This window comes from Salvelinus fontinalis, chromosome 4 (assembly GCF_029448725.1).
Source record: "Salvelinus fontinalis isolate EN_2023a chromosome 4, ASM2944872v1, whole genome shotgun sequence".
In the NCBI taxonomy this organism is placed as follows: domain Eukaryota; kingdom Metazoa; phylum Chordata; class Actinopteri; order Salmoniformes; family Salmonidae; genus Salvelinus; species Salvelinus fontinalis.
The window spans coordinates 65671368-65687164 of record NC_074668.1 but is presented as its reverse complement, the minus strand read 5'-3'; the positions used below and the strand labels follow the sequence as shown (position 1 = coordinate 65687164).

General features: G+C 46.1%; 1 protein-coding gene across 2 annotated transcripts in view; it reads left to right on the top strand.

The window, feature by feature from the left end:
• Positions 1-7863: 7863 nt before the first annotated feature.
• The window catches only part of LOC129854206 (tyrosine-protein kinase Fes/Fps-like), a 42176-nt gene continuing 34242 nt past the window's right edge, over positions 7864-15797 (top strand). Inside the window, exons 1-3 of one of the 2 annotated variants that reach the window (XM_055921000.1) lie at positions 7864-8166; positions 9915-10184; positions 13211-13384. In XM_055921000.1, coding sequence (XP_055776975.1) covers positions 9960-10184; positions 13211-13384 — 399 coding nt within the window. In that variant the 5' untranslated portion in view covers positions 7864-8166; positions 9915-9959. The remainder of the gene's footprint in view (positions 8167-9914; positions 10185-13210; positions 13385-15797) is intronic. The other variant, XM_055921001.1, reaches the window with a different exon arrangement.

The following is a 15797-nucleotide window of genomic DNA, read 5'->3' as shown; positions in this document are numbered from 1 at the left end:
GGGGGAGACACTCTAGACCCAAACTGATACAGACCTATATCTATCCTACCCTGCCTTTCTAAGGTCTATGAAAGCCAAGTTAACAAACAGATCACCGACCATTTCGAATCCCACTGTACCTTCTCCACTATGCAATCTGGTTTCCGAGCTGGTCATGGGTGCACCTCAGCCACACTCAAGGTCCTAAACGATATCATAACCGCCATCGATAAGAGACAATAATGTGCAGCTGTATTCATCGACCTGGCCAAGGCTTTTCAACTCTGTCAAACTCAACAGCCTTGGTTTCTCAAATGACTGCCTCGCCTGGTTCACCAACTACTTCTCAGACAGAGTTCAGTTTGGAGGGCCTGTTGTCCGGACCTCGGGCAGTCTCTATGGGGTTGCCACAGGGTTCAATTCTCGGGCAGACTCTTTTCTCTGTATACATCAATGATGTCGCTCTTGCTGCTGGTGATTGTCTGATCCTACCCTGCCTTTCTCGTTGACATCCGGTTTGACATCCGTTGACATCCGGTTTGGAGCGAGCGGTCGCATTTGCATTCGCTCTGCAGGTAGTATAACTTTTCATTACATTTCATTATAGTACAACGGTTTAATTTGTCCAACCTTAGCAATTTCTTCTTAACTAGCTACATAGCCGTCTGTGTATCAAAGATAATTGCGTAATTATCGTATTTCGTCGTCTATCGTATCTGCCCAGCAGCTAGCAAACGTCCACCGTCTACCGAATAGTAGTATAACTTTTCATTACATTTCATTATAGTACAACGGTCTGATTTTCATTACAGTACAACGGTTTGATTTGTTTGATCTTAGCTAGCTACATAGCCGTCTTTGTATCAAACATAATTGCGTAGTTATTGAGGTTCGCTAGCCAGCTATTTTCGCCCTAACGTAACGCAACGTAGCCAACACTGCTAGCTAGCCAGCTTGCCACCGAATAGCAGCATTGTAGAAACGAGTGCATTACAACGGAACGACTTGATTAGTGTAGTGTTAGCTGGCTACACAGTTGTCTTTGCTAGCTTTGATTTGTTTGATCTTAGCTAGCTACTTAGCTGGCTACATAGCCGTCTTTGTATCAAAGATAATTGTGTAGTTATTGAGGTTCGCTGAGGTTCGCTAGCCAGGTATTCTCGTCCTAACGTAACGTAAGGTAGTCAACCCTGCTAGCTAGCCAGCTAGCCACCGATTAGCAGCACTATAGAAACGATTACATTACAACGGAACGACTTGATTTGTGTAGTGTTAGCTAGCTACATAGTTTTCTTTGCTAGCTTTGTATCTAAGATAATTGTGTAGCTTTGAGTAATTATCGGTTAGCTAGCCAGCTATTTTCGCCTGCCGCGCTGCCGTCCTCCTACCTAGCCAACACTGCTAGCTAACACTGCTAGCTAGCCAACTTCTACCGAATAGCAGCACTGTAGAAACTTACATTACAACGGAACGACTTGATTAGCGTAGTGTTAGCTAGTTGTCTTTGCTGTCCTGGTATCCATGATAATTGTGTAGTTTAGAGAAATTTAGAGAAATTGTCGAGGTCACCTAGCCAGCTTCACTTTCAACAACGCAGCTACTGCTAGCCAGGCTACTTCACCAGCCAGCAGTACTATATCATTTTAGTCAATAAGATCTTTTATTTTATTTATTTTTTGCAACGTAAGCTTAACTTTCTGAACATTCGAGACGTCTAGCCCACTTGTCATTCTAATCTCCTTTGCTTTAGCGTAGCCTCTTCTGTAGCCTGTCAACTATGTGTCTGTCTATCCCTGTTCTCTCCTCTCTGCACAGACCATACAAACGCTTCACACCGCGTGGCCGCGCCCACCCTAACCTGGTGGTCCCAGCCCACCCTAACCTGGTGGTCCCAGCCCGCACGACCCACGTGGAGTTCCAGGTCTCCGGTAGCCTCTGGAACTGCCGATCCGCGGCCAACAAGGCAGAGCTCATCTCAGCCTATGCGTCCCTCCAGTCCCTCGACTTCTTGGCACTGACGGAAACATGGCTCACCACAGATAACACTGCTACTCCTACTGCTCTCTCTTCGTCTGCCCACGTGTTCTCGCACACCCCGAGAGCTTCTGGTCAGCGGGGTGGTGGCACCGGGATCCTCATCTCTCCCAAGTGGTCATTCTCTCTTTCTCCCCTTACCCATCTGTCTATCGCCTCCTTTGAATTCCATGCTGTCACAGTTACCAGCCCTTTCAAGCTTAACATCCTTATCATTTATCGCCCTCCAGGTTCCCTTGGAGAGTTCATCAATGAGCTTGATGCCTTGATAAGCTCCTTTCCTGAGGACGGCTCACCTCTCACAGTTCTGGGTGACTTTAACCTCCCCATGTCTACCTTTGACTCATTCCTCTCTGCCTCCTTCTTTCCACTCCTCTCCTCTTTTGACCTCACCCTCTCACCTTCCCCCCCTACTCACAAGGCAGGCAATACGCTTGACCTCATCTTTACTAGATGCTGTTCTTCCACTAACCTCATTGCAACTCCCCTCCAAGTCTCCGACCACTACCTTGTATCCTTTTCCCTCTCGCTCTCATCCAACACTTCCCACACTGCCCCTACTCGGATGGTATCGCGCCGTCCCAACCTTCGCTCTCTCTCCCCCGCTACTCTCTCCTCTTCCATCCTATCATCTCTTCCCTTCCCTGCCCAAACCTTCTCCAACCTATCTCCTGATTCTGCCTCCTCAACCCTCCTCTCCTCCCTTTCTGCATCCTTTGACTCTCTATGTCCCCTATCCTCCAGGCCGGCTCGGTCCTCCCCTCCCGCTCCGTGGCTCGACGACTCATTGCGAGCTCACAGAACAGGGCTCCGGGCAGCCGAGCGGAAATGGAGGAAAACTCGCCTCCCTGCGGACCTGGCATCCTTTCACTCCCTCCTCTCTACATTTTCCTCTTCTGTCTCTGCTGCTAAAGCCACTTTCTACCACTCTAAATTCCAAGCATCTGCCTCTAACCCTAGGAAGCTCTTTGCCACCTTCTCCTCCCTCCTGAATCCTCCTCCCCCTCCCCCCCCCTCCTCCCTCTCTGCAGACGACTTCGTCAACCATTTTGAAAAGAAGGTCGACGACATCCGATCCTCGTTTGCTAAGTCAAACGACACCGCTGGTTCTGCTCACACTGCCCTACCCTGTGCTTTGACCTCTTTCTCCCCTCTCTCTCCAGATGAAATCTCGCGTCTTGTGACGGCCGGCCGCCCAACAACCTGCCCGCTTGACCCTATCCCCTCCTCTCTTCTCCAGACCATTTCCGGAGACCTTCTCCCTTACCTCACCTCGCTCATCAACTCATCCCTGACCGCTGGCTACGTCCCTTCCGTCTTCAAGAGAGCGAGAGTTGCACCCCTTCTGAAAAAACCTACACTCGATCCCTCCGATGTCAACAACTACAGACCAGTATCCCTTCTTTCTTTTCTCTCCAAAACTCTTGAACGTGCCGTCCTTGGCCAGCTCTCCTGCTATCTCTCTCAGAATGACCTTCTTGATCCAAATCAGTCAGGTTTCAAGACTAGTCACTCAACTGAGACTGCTCTTCTCTGTATCACGGAGGCGCTCCGCACTGCTAAAGCTAACTCTCTCTCCTCTGCTCTCATCCTTCTAGACCTATCGGCTGCCTTCGATACTGTGAACCATCAGATCCTCCTCTCCACCCTCTCCGAGTTGGGCATCTCCGGCGCGGCCCACGCTTGGATTGCGTCCTACCTGACAGGTCGCTCCTACCAGGTGGCGTGGCGAGAATCTGTCTCCTCACCACGCGCTCTCACCACTGGTGTCCCCCAGGGCTCTGTTCTAGGCCCTCTCCTATTCTCGCTATACACCAAGTCACTTGGCTCTGTCATAACCTCACATGGTCTCTCCTATCATTGCTATGCAGACGACACACAATTAATCTTCTCCTTTCCCCCTTCTGATGACCAGGTGGCGAATCGCATCTCTGCATGTCTGGCAGACATATCAGTGTGGATGACGGATCACCACCTCAAGCTGAACCTCGGCAAGACGGAGCTGCTCTTCCTCCCGGGGAAGGACTGCCCGTTCCATGATCTCGCCATCACGGTTGACAACTCCATTGTGTCCTCCTCCCAGAGCGCTAAGAACCTTGGCGTGATCCTGGACAACACCCTGTCGTTCTCAACTAACATCAAGGCGGTGGCCCGTTCCTGTAGGTTCATGCTCTACAACATCCGCAGAGTACGACCCTGCCTCACACAGGAAGCGGCGCAGGTCCTAATCCAGGCACTTGTCATCTCCCGTCTGGATTACTGCAACTCGCTGTTGGCTGGGCTCCCTGCCTGTGCCATCAAACCCCTACAACTCATCCAGAACGCCGCAGCCCGTCTGGTGTTCAACCTTCCCAAGTTCTCTCACGTCACCCCGCTCCTCCGCTCTCTCCACTGGCTTCCAGTTGAAGCTCGCATCCGCTACAAGACCATGGTGCTTGCCTACGGAGCTGTGAGGGGAACGGCACCTCAGTACCTTCAGGCTGTGATCAGGCCCTACACCCAAACAAGGGCACTGCGTTCATCCACCTCTGGCCTGCTCGCCTCCCTACCACTGAGGAAGTACAGTTCCCGCTCAGCCCAGTCAAAACTGTTCGCTGCTCTGGCACCCCAATGGTGGAACAAACTCCCTCACGACGCCAGGACAGCGGAGTCAATCACCACCTTCCGGAGACACCTGAAACCCCACCTCTCCAAGGAATACCTAGGATAGGATAAAGCAATCCTTCTGCCCCCCCCCCCCCCTTAAAAGATTTAGATGCACTATTGTAAAGTGGCTGTTCCACTGGATGTCATTAGGTGAATGCACCAATTTGTAAGTCGCTCTGGATAAGAGCGTCTGCTAAATGACTTAAATGTAATGTAAATGATGTAAATGATCCACCTCAGACGACACCATTCTGTATACTTCTGGCCCTTCTTTGGACACTGTGTTAACTAACCTCCAGACGAGCTTCAATGCCATACAACTCTCCTTCCGTGGCCTCCAACTGCTCTTAAATGCAAGTAAAACTAAATGCATGCTCTTCAACCGATCGTTGCCCGCACCTGCCCGCCCGTCCAGCACCACTAACTCTGTACGGTTCTGACTTACAATATGTGGAAAACTACAAATACCTAGGTGTCTGGTTAGACTGTAAACTTTCCTTCCAGACTCACGTTAAGCATCTCCAATCCAAAATTAAATCTAGAATCGGCTTCCTATTTCGCAACAAAGCTTCCTTCACTCATGCTGCCAAACATACCCTCGTAAAACTGACTATCCTGCCGATCCTTTACTTCGGCGATGTCATTTACAAAATAGCCTCCAACACTCTACTCAGCAAATTGGATGTAGTCCATCACAGTGCCATCCGTTTTGTCACCAAAGCCACATATACTACGTTGGCTGGCCCTCGCTTCATATTCGTCGCCAAACCCAGTGGCTCCAGGTCATCGTCTTTGCTAGGTAAAGCCCCGCCTTATCTCAGCTCACTGGTCACCATAGCAGCACCCACCCGTAGCATGCGCTCCAGCAGGTATATTTCATTAGTCACCCCCAAAGCCAATTCCTCCTTTGGCTGCCTTTCCTTCCAGTGGTCTGCTGCCAATGACTGGAACGAACTGCAAAAATCTCTGAAGCTAGAGACCCATATCTCCCTCACTAACTTTAAGCAGCAGCTGTCAGAGCAGCTCACAGATCACTGCACCTGTACATAGCCCATCTGTTAATAGCCCATCCAACTTCCTCATCCCCATACTGTTATTTATTATTTATTTATTCATTTGCTCCTTTGCACCCCAGTATCTCTACTTGCACATTCATCTTTTGCACATCTATCACTACAGTGTTTAATTGCTAAATTGTAATTATTTTGCCACTATGGCTGATTTATTGCCTACCTCCCTTATCTTACCTCATTTGCAAACACTGTATATAGACTTTTTCTCTATTGTGTTATTGACTATTTGTTTGTTTATTCCATGTGTAACTCTGTGTTGTTGTTTGTGTCGCACTGCTTTGCTTTATCTTGGCCAGGTCGCAGTTGTAAATGAGAAAGTGTTCTCAACTGGCCTACCTGGTTAAATAAAGGTTAAATAAAAAATATGTTCTCATGTTCTGAGCAAGGAATTTAAATGTTAGCTTTTTTACACGGCACATAGGGCACTTTTACGTTCTTCTCCAACACTGTTGTTGCATTATTTAAACCAAATTGAACATGTTTCATTATTTATTTGAGACTGAATTGATTTTATTTATGTATTATATTAAGTTAAAATAAGTGTTCATTCAGTATTGTTGTAATTGTCATTATTACATATATATATATATATATATATACATAAATTGGCCGATTAATCGGTATCGGCTTTTTTTGGTCCTCCAATAATCGGTATCGGCGTTGAAAAATCATAATCTGTCAACCTCTAGTCATGATATTTACAGGCCCTTGGTCAGTGGGAGGTCAGGGGTGAGGCCTCTCTCCATTTCTAGCACTCACTACCTCTATCTGTGTCTCTCTCGCCCCACCCCCTCCCTCCAGAGCCTTCTGACCAAGTAACTACCTGTGACCTCTCCAGAGCACAGAGAAGTAACCTACACTCATAATAGTATAACTGATGCACTGAGTAAACCTACTTCAACTTTTCCAGTCTGCCTGTGTGACATAGCATATTATCCCAAGGCCACTGGTTGGATTGGATTTACTGTACCCACGCCAAAGCTCATGCTCTCTCCTCACTGTAAAAGTCTCCCAGACATTTATCAAAGCTAACATGTATCCATCCCCCTATCCCCAGGCGAGTCTGCTGGGCTATGGAACTCTAGAGCAGCACATCAAAAAACCTGCCACCCTGTTGTCAACTATCTGCATAAAGTTCCCTGTGCAAGGATGCAACTATCAAGGCTTTCAAAAGGCCACATCTTGGGAATGACCAAATGCAATAAAGTTTTGTATAAACAAATGTTTATTTTGTTAGATTACAAAACAACTTTTTCATAGCATGTTTGTCAAGTTGGTCTTCACACTCACTTCTACTAACTTCTGTGGTAAACTTAACACAGGCATCAGTTCTAAAGTAAATGCAAGTCTAATTTCCAGGCTGAATACATTTGTATTGATGTATATCAGATACATCACAGGTGTGTCAACTAAATAATATACAGTATATCCCAGAAAAGATTGAAGAATGGGACAAGTAGACAAAGTGAATATAAGTCAGTGATTGCATCCATAGCAGTTTGTATGAATGTACATAGAATACATGTTAACAGAATGGAGAGAGAGAGAGACTGTTGCTTGTCTCCCATGTAAGGCCCTTGCTTCCAGTACCATTGAAGGCCACAGTTTCCACAGGGATCTAGGATAACCTTCCCCTTGTCAACTTATCCTAAAATCAGTACTCTTTGTGAATATGGGCTCTGGCCTGTCAGCAATGTCATTTCACCTGAAATGCAACAAAGAAGTCACCTTTTCCTAGAGAGATTTACACTGTTATCAAAAAGTCACGCCAGAGTAAGCCTACACGAGCCACAGCCCTTGTTTTTTTGTGTTTCTAAAATTCCCGATTGGGAAAATGTATGTAGGAAAACGATTGGAACAATTTCCCTGTTTGCCCGCTAGGTTTTATGGGTATTATGACTCATACTGTGGTGGTGCATTCCTATGCATGTACATTTCATTGTGCTGTAGGTTGGTGTTATGTATGTGTGGCAGGTGTTCTACAGCATTTTCAGAAAGTATAATTTTGGATCATGAATGTCACTAGGGCAAGTACTCTAGGCCACCCGCTGCTCAAGCTAATGTTGTGTTCCAATTTGGTCACCTGCTTACCGCAATTATTGTCCCCGTTAATCCACCCAGTTAATGAGCTGTTATGTTCTTGAACCGTGCTGTACCCATAGACATTAAAACCAGGGCTGTACCAAGCCTTCCGTCCCGAAGAGGACGCAGTCACTCACCTCCCCAGTCAGTCCCGCTTTGATAGGACAGCGCTGGCTTCCTGCTTTTATGTTTCTGATGCGAGTATGGTCGCCGTGCCAGACCAGTGATATCAATACTACCTCACTGTAACAGTTTGTCGGCACAATTAATGCCTCCTCGATACGAATAGTCATAGCCTACATATGCTATAAATACTTGAAACGTCGGAGTGGACTGCTTGCAATAACCTGAGGTGAGAATATTTTTTTCAGACGACCTAAACTCATAGTAAGCTACACTACAGTATACTATTACCTAACTCTTAACGATAGCCGACATGGGCTATTGATAATGATACCATTTGTATCGGATTCAACAGCTAGCTACACATGTACATCTCCCTGTGAAGTTAAAGGATTTTGTGTGATCGAATTTCGATCAAGGTAAACTCAGCAGGGCGGGTTTACATGTTCAGTTGAAGGTTTCGTCAACACATTACTCATCCCTGCTTTATGTACACAGAACAAATATATAAATGCAACAATTTCAAACATTTTACTGAGTTACAGTTTATATAAGGAAATCAGTCAACTGAAAAAAATTCATTGGGCACTAATCTATGGATTTCACATGACTGGGAAAACAGATATGCATCTCTTGGTCACAGATACCTTAAAAAAAGGGGCGAGGATCAGAAAACCAGTCAGTATCTGGTGTGACCATAATTTGCCTCACGCATTGGGATACATCTCATTCAGATAGAGTTTATCAGGCTGTTGAGTGTGGCCGGTGGAATGTTGTCCCACTCCTCTTCAATGGCTGTGCGAAGTTGCTGGATATTAGCTGGAACTGGAACATGCTCAATTCGGTGACATGTCTGGTGAGTATGCAGGCCATGGAAGAACTGGGACATTTTCAGCTTCCAGTAATTGTGTACAGATCCTTGTGACATGGTGACGTACATTATCATGCTCAAACATGAGGTGATGGCAGGGGATGAATTCCATGACAATGGGCCTCAGGATCTCGTCACGGTACCTCTGTGCATTCAAATTTGCCATTGATAAAATGCATTTGTGTTTGTTGTTCATAGCTTATGCCTGCCCATACCATAACCCCACCGCAACCATAGGACACTCTGTAAACAACGTTGACATCAGCAAACTGCTCACCCACACGACGCCATACATGTGGTCTGCGGTTGTGAGGCCTTACTGTAAAATTCTGGACTGGACTTACTGTAAAATTCTCTAAAATTACGTTGGAGGCGGCTTATGGTAGATAAATGAACATTCAGTTCTCTGGCTACAGCTCTGCTGGACATTCTTGCAGTCAGTATGCCAGTTGCACACTCTCAACTTAAGAGATCTGTGGCATTGGGTTGTGTGAGAAAACGGCACATTTAAGAGTGGCCTTTTTTGTCCCTGGCACAAAGTGCATGTGTGTAAACATCATGCGCTTTAATCAGCTTCCTTGATATGCCACACCTGTCAGGTGGATGGATTATCTTGGCAAAGGAGAGTGGTTATGGATGATGCCAGAGTTCCACAGTAGGCTGCATTATATTAAGCCTCAAATCCAACTTACTTTACCATTCTACTCTGTAATAGTATAATTACTCACTTAATAAAATTATACTAAAACCAATAAACAGTTTAGAGTCGTGTCACACTTCTCATCGGTTCTGTATTTCAAGAGGAAGTGCCTCCTAACTGTTTTCTCCCTTGAAAATAAGTCACCCAGAAGTGAAACCCTCCACATGCCACAACTTGTTTAAATAATCAGTTGTGTAGTCTTGGTATTATTTATACATCTTGCCTCACAAGTTTAACTAATTCACCTGACTCTACAGTCCAGTAAAGAAAGTACACCCAAAGTTCAGAGTCTAGACTGATGATAAATCCCATGCATTCTCATTCAGTTTTTATTTTCATCTTCCTGCACCTTATTAGCCAGGTCACGTGTGTGTGTGTGTGTGGTTTATTTTCAAATCCACTCCAGTGTCTACAGTTTGACTGGGTTCCCACTGCTCTGGGAACATATCTGATGGGGTTTGGGGAGGACCTGTGGTGTCCCCAGGCCAACGTGGCCCTGATGCGGCTACAGGACTCGGAGCTGCGTCTGATGGAGGTGATGAAGAAGTGGATGAGCCAGCGGTCCAAGAGCGACCGGGAGTTCTCTGTTCAGCTGCACCAGATGGCTGCCATGGTTGAGAAACTGGAGGGGCCCCAGCCTGGGGGAGGACCGGACTACATCAGCCAGCTCAGTCAGGTACTCTATGGGTCCATTTGATTGACATTTTTTCTTGTTGACCGCACGTCTTTTGATTTGAATGAAACTTTCTATACATATTTGCTCATCAAAGTAGTGGTCAGAAAGTAACTTTTTGGACCTGAATGCCAAAACATTTAGAAGATAGAAGGGCTCAATGTTGACCCATTTTGCATACCCCACAATGCGACATTCATGTCTTCGTCACTGGAAAGAATAAACGGTTGGGTTTGATAAATACACTGCTCAAAAAAATAAAGGGAACACTTAAACAACACAATGTAACTCCAAGTCAATCACACTTCTGTGAAATCAAACTGTCCACTTAGGAAGCAACACTGATTGACAATAAATTTCACATGCTGTTGTGCAAATGGAATAGACAAAAGATGGAAATTATAGGCAATTAGCAAGACACCCCCAAAAAAGGAGTGATTCTGCAGGTGGTGACCACACACCACTTCTCAGTTCCTATGCTTCCTGGCTGATGTTTTGGTCACTTTTGAATGCTGGCGGTGCTCTCCCTCTAGTGGTAGCATGAGACGGAGTCTACAACCCACACAAGTAGCTCAGGTAGTGCAGTTCATCCAGGATGGCACATCAATGCGAGCTGTGGCAAAAAGGTTTGCTGTGTCTGTCAGCGTAGTGTCCAGAGCATGGAGGCGCTACCAGGAGACAGGCCAGTATATCAGGAGACGTGGAGGAGGCTGTAGGAGGGCAACAATCCAGCAGCAGGACCGCTACCTCCGCCTTTGTGCAAGGAGGTGCATTGCCAGAGCCCTGCAAAATGACCTCCAGCAGGCCACAAATGTGCATGTGTCAGCATATGGTCTCACAAGGGGTCTGAGGATCTCATCTCGGTACCTAATGGCAGTCAGGCTACCTCTGGCGAGCACATGGAGGGGTGTGCGGCCCCACAAAGAAATGCCACCCCACACCATGACTGACCCATCGCCAAACCGGTCATGCTGGAGGATGTTGCAGGCAGCAGAACGTTCTCCACGGCATCTCCAGACTCTGTCACGTCTGTCACATGTGCTCATGTGCTCAGTGTGAACCTGCTTTTATCTGTGAAGAGCACAGGGCGCCAGTGGCGAATTTGCCAATCTTGGTGTTCTCTGGCAAATGCCAAACGTCCTGTACGGTGTTGGGCTGTAAGCACAACCCCCACCTGTGGACGTCGGGCCCTCATACCACCCTCATGGAGTCTGTTTCTGACCGTTTGAGCAGACACATGCACATTTGTGGCCTGCTGGAGGTCATTTTGCAGGGCGCTGGCAGTGCACCTCCTTGCACAAAGGCGGAGGTAGCGGTCCTGCTGCTGGGTTGTTGCCCTCCTACGGCCTCCTCCACGTCTCCTGATGTACTGGCCTGTCTCCTGGTAGCGCCTCCATGCTCTGGACACTACGTTGACAGACACAGCAAACCTTTTTGCCACAGCTCGCATTGATGTGCCATCCTGGATGAACTGCACTACCTGAGCCACTTGTGTGGGTTGTAGACTCCGTCTCATGCTACCACTAGAGTGAGAGCACCGCCAGCATTCAAAAGTGACCAAAACATCAGCCAGGACGCATCGGAACTGAGAAGTGGTGTGTGGTCACCACCTGCAGAATCACTCCTTTTTTGGGGGTGTCTTGCTAATTGCCTATAATTTCCACCTTTTGTCTATTCCATTTGCACAACAGCATGTGAAATTTATTGTCAATCAGTGTTGCTTCCTAAGTGGACAGTTTGATTTCACAGAAGTGTGATTGACTTGGAGTTACATTGTGTTGTTTAAGTGTTCCCTTTATTTTTTTGAGCAGTGTATTATTTATTGAAAAAAAAAATGTAATATCATTTTTTTTTTTACCTTTAATATCAATTATTTATCACGTGAACTCAGATTTATTTTACAGTTTTCACATATGTTGTAGCTTAGTCCCTATTTTACATCATCTGATGTGTTTGTGTTGTGCCTGCCATCAGTTGATACACAGCATGCTCTTGAGTACAGGGTGGGGGACAGTTTTTGAAATTATACTGTCAATCTTCCATAGGAAACCTATTGAATTTTTTATTTATTTTATTTATTTAACTAGGCAAGTCAGTTAAGAACAAATTCTTATTTACAATGATGGCCAAACCCGGACGACGCTGGGCCAATTGTACGCCGCCCTGTGGGACTCCCAATCACAGCCGAATGTGATGCAGCCTGGATTCGAACCAGGGACTGCAGTGACGCCTCTAGCCATTCCTATTTAAGTTGACATTCGATGGTGGGTGGGTCAGTTGCCATCTTTGTGGTAGTAATTGGATGTAAAAAATGATGTACCAGCTAAATTGCAGTGGTCTGGGATATATCCATATATTTTCATGATTGATATGACACCCACCCTGTATTCAAAATTATACTGCGTCTCAGCCGATGGAGGGAACAATATAAACATCTCAGATTATGTAAAATAGGGTCTAAGCTACAACATAAGGCGAAAAAAAAATACATAGTTTACTCATTTGTAGGTAATTGACGTTAAATGATAAAAAATGACAGTTTTTGTTTGACAACCCTGTTTAAGTTTTTAAATTATGTCAAACTCAACCATTTATCTTTTCCAGTGATTAAGACATGTACAGTATGTCTCATGGTAGGGTGGGGTAGGCAAAATGGGTCAACTTTGAGCACCGCTAACTCCTAAATGTTTTTGCATTCCGGTCCATTAAGTCCCTTTCTGACCACTTATTACTTTAACCATGGGCAAATATGAATGGGAAGTTTCATTCAAATCAAAAGGGGTGCGGTCAAAAAGTGATTGAAATCAAATGGAATGACCCCTACACTATATCAGTGGGTTTTAGCAAGCACACTGGTTTAGACATTAGACCACATCCACCCCCAGCTGCAATGTGGACTTGACCTTTCAAACATTATTGATGATTGAGCATTACGTTTGATCAGTAGATGGCAATACGCAGAGTATTTTCTTGATTAATTCTGTCTCTCCCTGTCTCTTTTTCTCTCTCTGCACTCGTTCCTCTTTCAGTCGTGGGGTGTGTTGGTGGCTCAGACGGAGAGTTTGAGTCGTGTGATGCGGCGGCAGTCTGAGGACCTGCAGGTTGGGCCTCTCAGCAAACTGACCCTGCTGATCAGAGACAAGCAGCAGCTCAGGAAGACCTACGCAGAGCAGTGGAGCCAGCTCAGCCAGGAGCTCAGCAGGGTCAGACACACACACGCACACACACGACTGCACGCACACACACACACGACTGCACGCACACACACAAACAGAAGAACATATCACTCTGTAAAACTCAATTTGCCCTGATAAATATTACCAGGCACTTTGTAGTCTTCCACTAAACACCTTGTCAGTTTGCTTTCAAAATGGGAAGTATCTTCCACTTTCACATGCTGGCTTTCAGCTATATGCTTGTGTTGAGAAATATGCAGTAGCCTACAGTGTTGAAAAAAATCACACATTTGTGGTGCTATTTCTGAGTCTTGTTTGTAGCTCATACTGTATCTGGTTTGTTTGTTATGAGTTCTGATAGTTTCTTTGGTTACCACTCTATTTTAGAGACAGTATACATCTCTTTGTAGAGCCTTTTGCCACTGATCATGTCAGTGGCAAAAAACACTTCAGCGAGTAGGCCTTTTAAAAACACTTCAGCAAGCAGGCCTTTCTAATCGACCTGGCCCGGGTATCCTGGAAGGATATTGACCTCACCCCGTCAGTAGAGGATGCCTGGTTGCTCTTCGAAAGTGCTTTCCTCTCCATAATAAATAAGCATGTCCCATTCAAAAATGGTAGAAATAAGAACAGATATAGCCCTTGGTTCACCCCAGACTTGACTGCCCTTGACCAGCACAAAAACATCCTGTGGCGTTCTGCATTAGCATTGAATAGCTCCCGCGATATGAAACTCTTCAGGGAAGTCAGGAACCAATATACTCAGTCAGTTAGGAAAGCTAAGGCTAGCTTTTTCAAACAGAAATTTGCTTCCTGTAGCACTAATTCCAAAAAGTTTTGGGACACTGTAAAGTCCATGGAGAATAAGAGCACTTCCTCCCAGCTGCCCACTGCACTGAGGCAAGGAAATACTGTCACCTCCGATAAATCTGCGATAATCGATAATTTCAAAAAGCATTTTTCTACGGCTGGCCATGCTTTCCACCTGGCTATCCCGACCAACAGCTCTGCAACCCCTGCAGCAACTTTCCCAAGCCCCCCCCGGCTTCTCCTTCACCCAAATCCAGACAGCTGATGTTCTGAAAGAGCTGCAAAATCTGGATCTTTACCAATCAGCTGGCCTAGACAATCTGGTCCCTCTCTTTCTAAAATTATCTGCCGAACTTGTTGCAACCCCTATTACTAACCTGTTCAACTCTCTTTCGTATCGTCTGAGATCCCCAAAGATTGGAAAGCTGCCGCGGTCATCCCCCTCTTCAAAGGGGGAGACACTCTAGACCCAAACTGTTACAGACCTATATCCATCCTGCCCTGCCTTTCTAAAATCTCCGAAAGCCATGTTAACAAACAGATCACCGACCATTTCGAATCCCACTGTACCTTCTCCACTATGCAATCTGGTGTCCGAGCTGGTCATGGGTGCACCTCAGCCACGCTCAAGATCCTAAACGATATCATAACCACCATCAATAAAAGACAGTACTGTGCAGCCGTCTTCATCGACCTGGCCAAGGCTTTCGACTCTGTCAATCATCGCATTCTCATCAGCAGACTCAATAGCCTTGGTTTCGCAAATGATTGCTTCGCCTGGTTCACCAACTACTTCTCAGATAGAGTTCAGTGTGTCAAATCGGAGGGCCTGTTGTCCGGACCTCTGGCAGTCTCTATGGGGGTGCCACAGGGTTCAATTCTCGGTCCGACTCTTTTCTCTTTATATATCAATGATGTCGCTCTTGATGCTGGTGATTCTCTGATCCACCTCTACGCAGACGACACCATTCTGTATACTTCTGTCCCTTCTTTGGACACTGTGTTAACAAACCTCCAAATTAGCATCAATGCCTGACAACACTCCTTCCGTGGCCTCCAACTGCTTTTAAATGCTAGTAAAACTAAATTCATGCTCTTCAACCGATTGTTGCCCGAACCCGCCCGCCCGACTAGCATCACTACTCTGGACGGTTCTGACTTAGAATATGTGGACAACTACAAATACCTAGGTGTCTGGTTAGACTGTAAACTCTCCTTCCAGACTCACATTAATCATCTCCAATCCAAAATTAAATCTAGAATTGGCTTCCTATTTTGCAACAAAGCCTCCTTTACTCATGCTACCAAACATACCCTCGTAAAACTGACCATCCTACCGATCCTCGACTTCAGCGATGTCATTTACAAAATAGCTTCCAACACTACTCAACAAATTGGATGTAGTCTATCAGAGTGCCATCCGTTTTGTCACCAAAGCCCCATATGCTACCCACCACTGCGACCTGTATGCTCTCGTTGGCTGGCCCGCATTACATATTCGTCGCCAAACCCACTGGCTCCAGGTCATCTATAAGTCTTTGCTAGGTAAAGCCCCGCCTTATCTCAGCTCACTGTTCACCATAGCAACACCCACCCGTATCTCACGCTCCAGCAGGTATATTTCACTTGT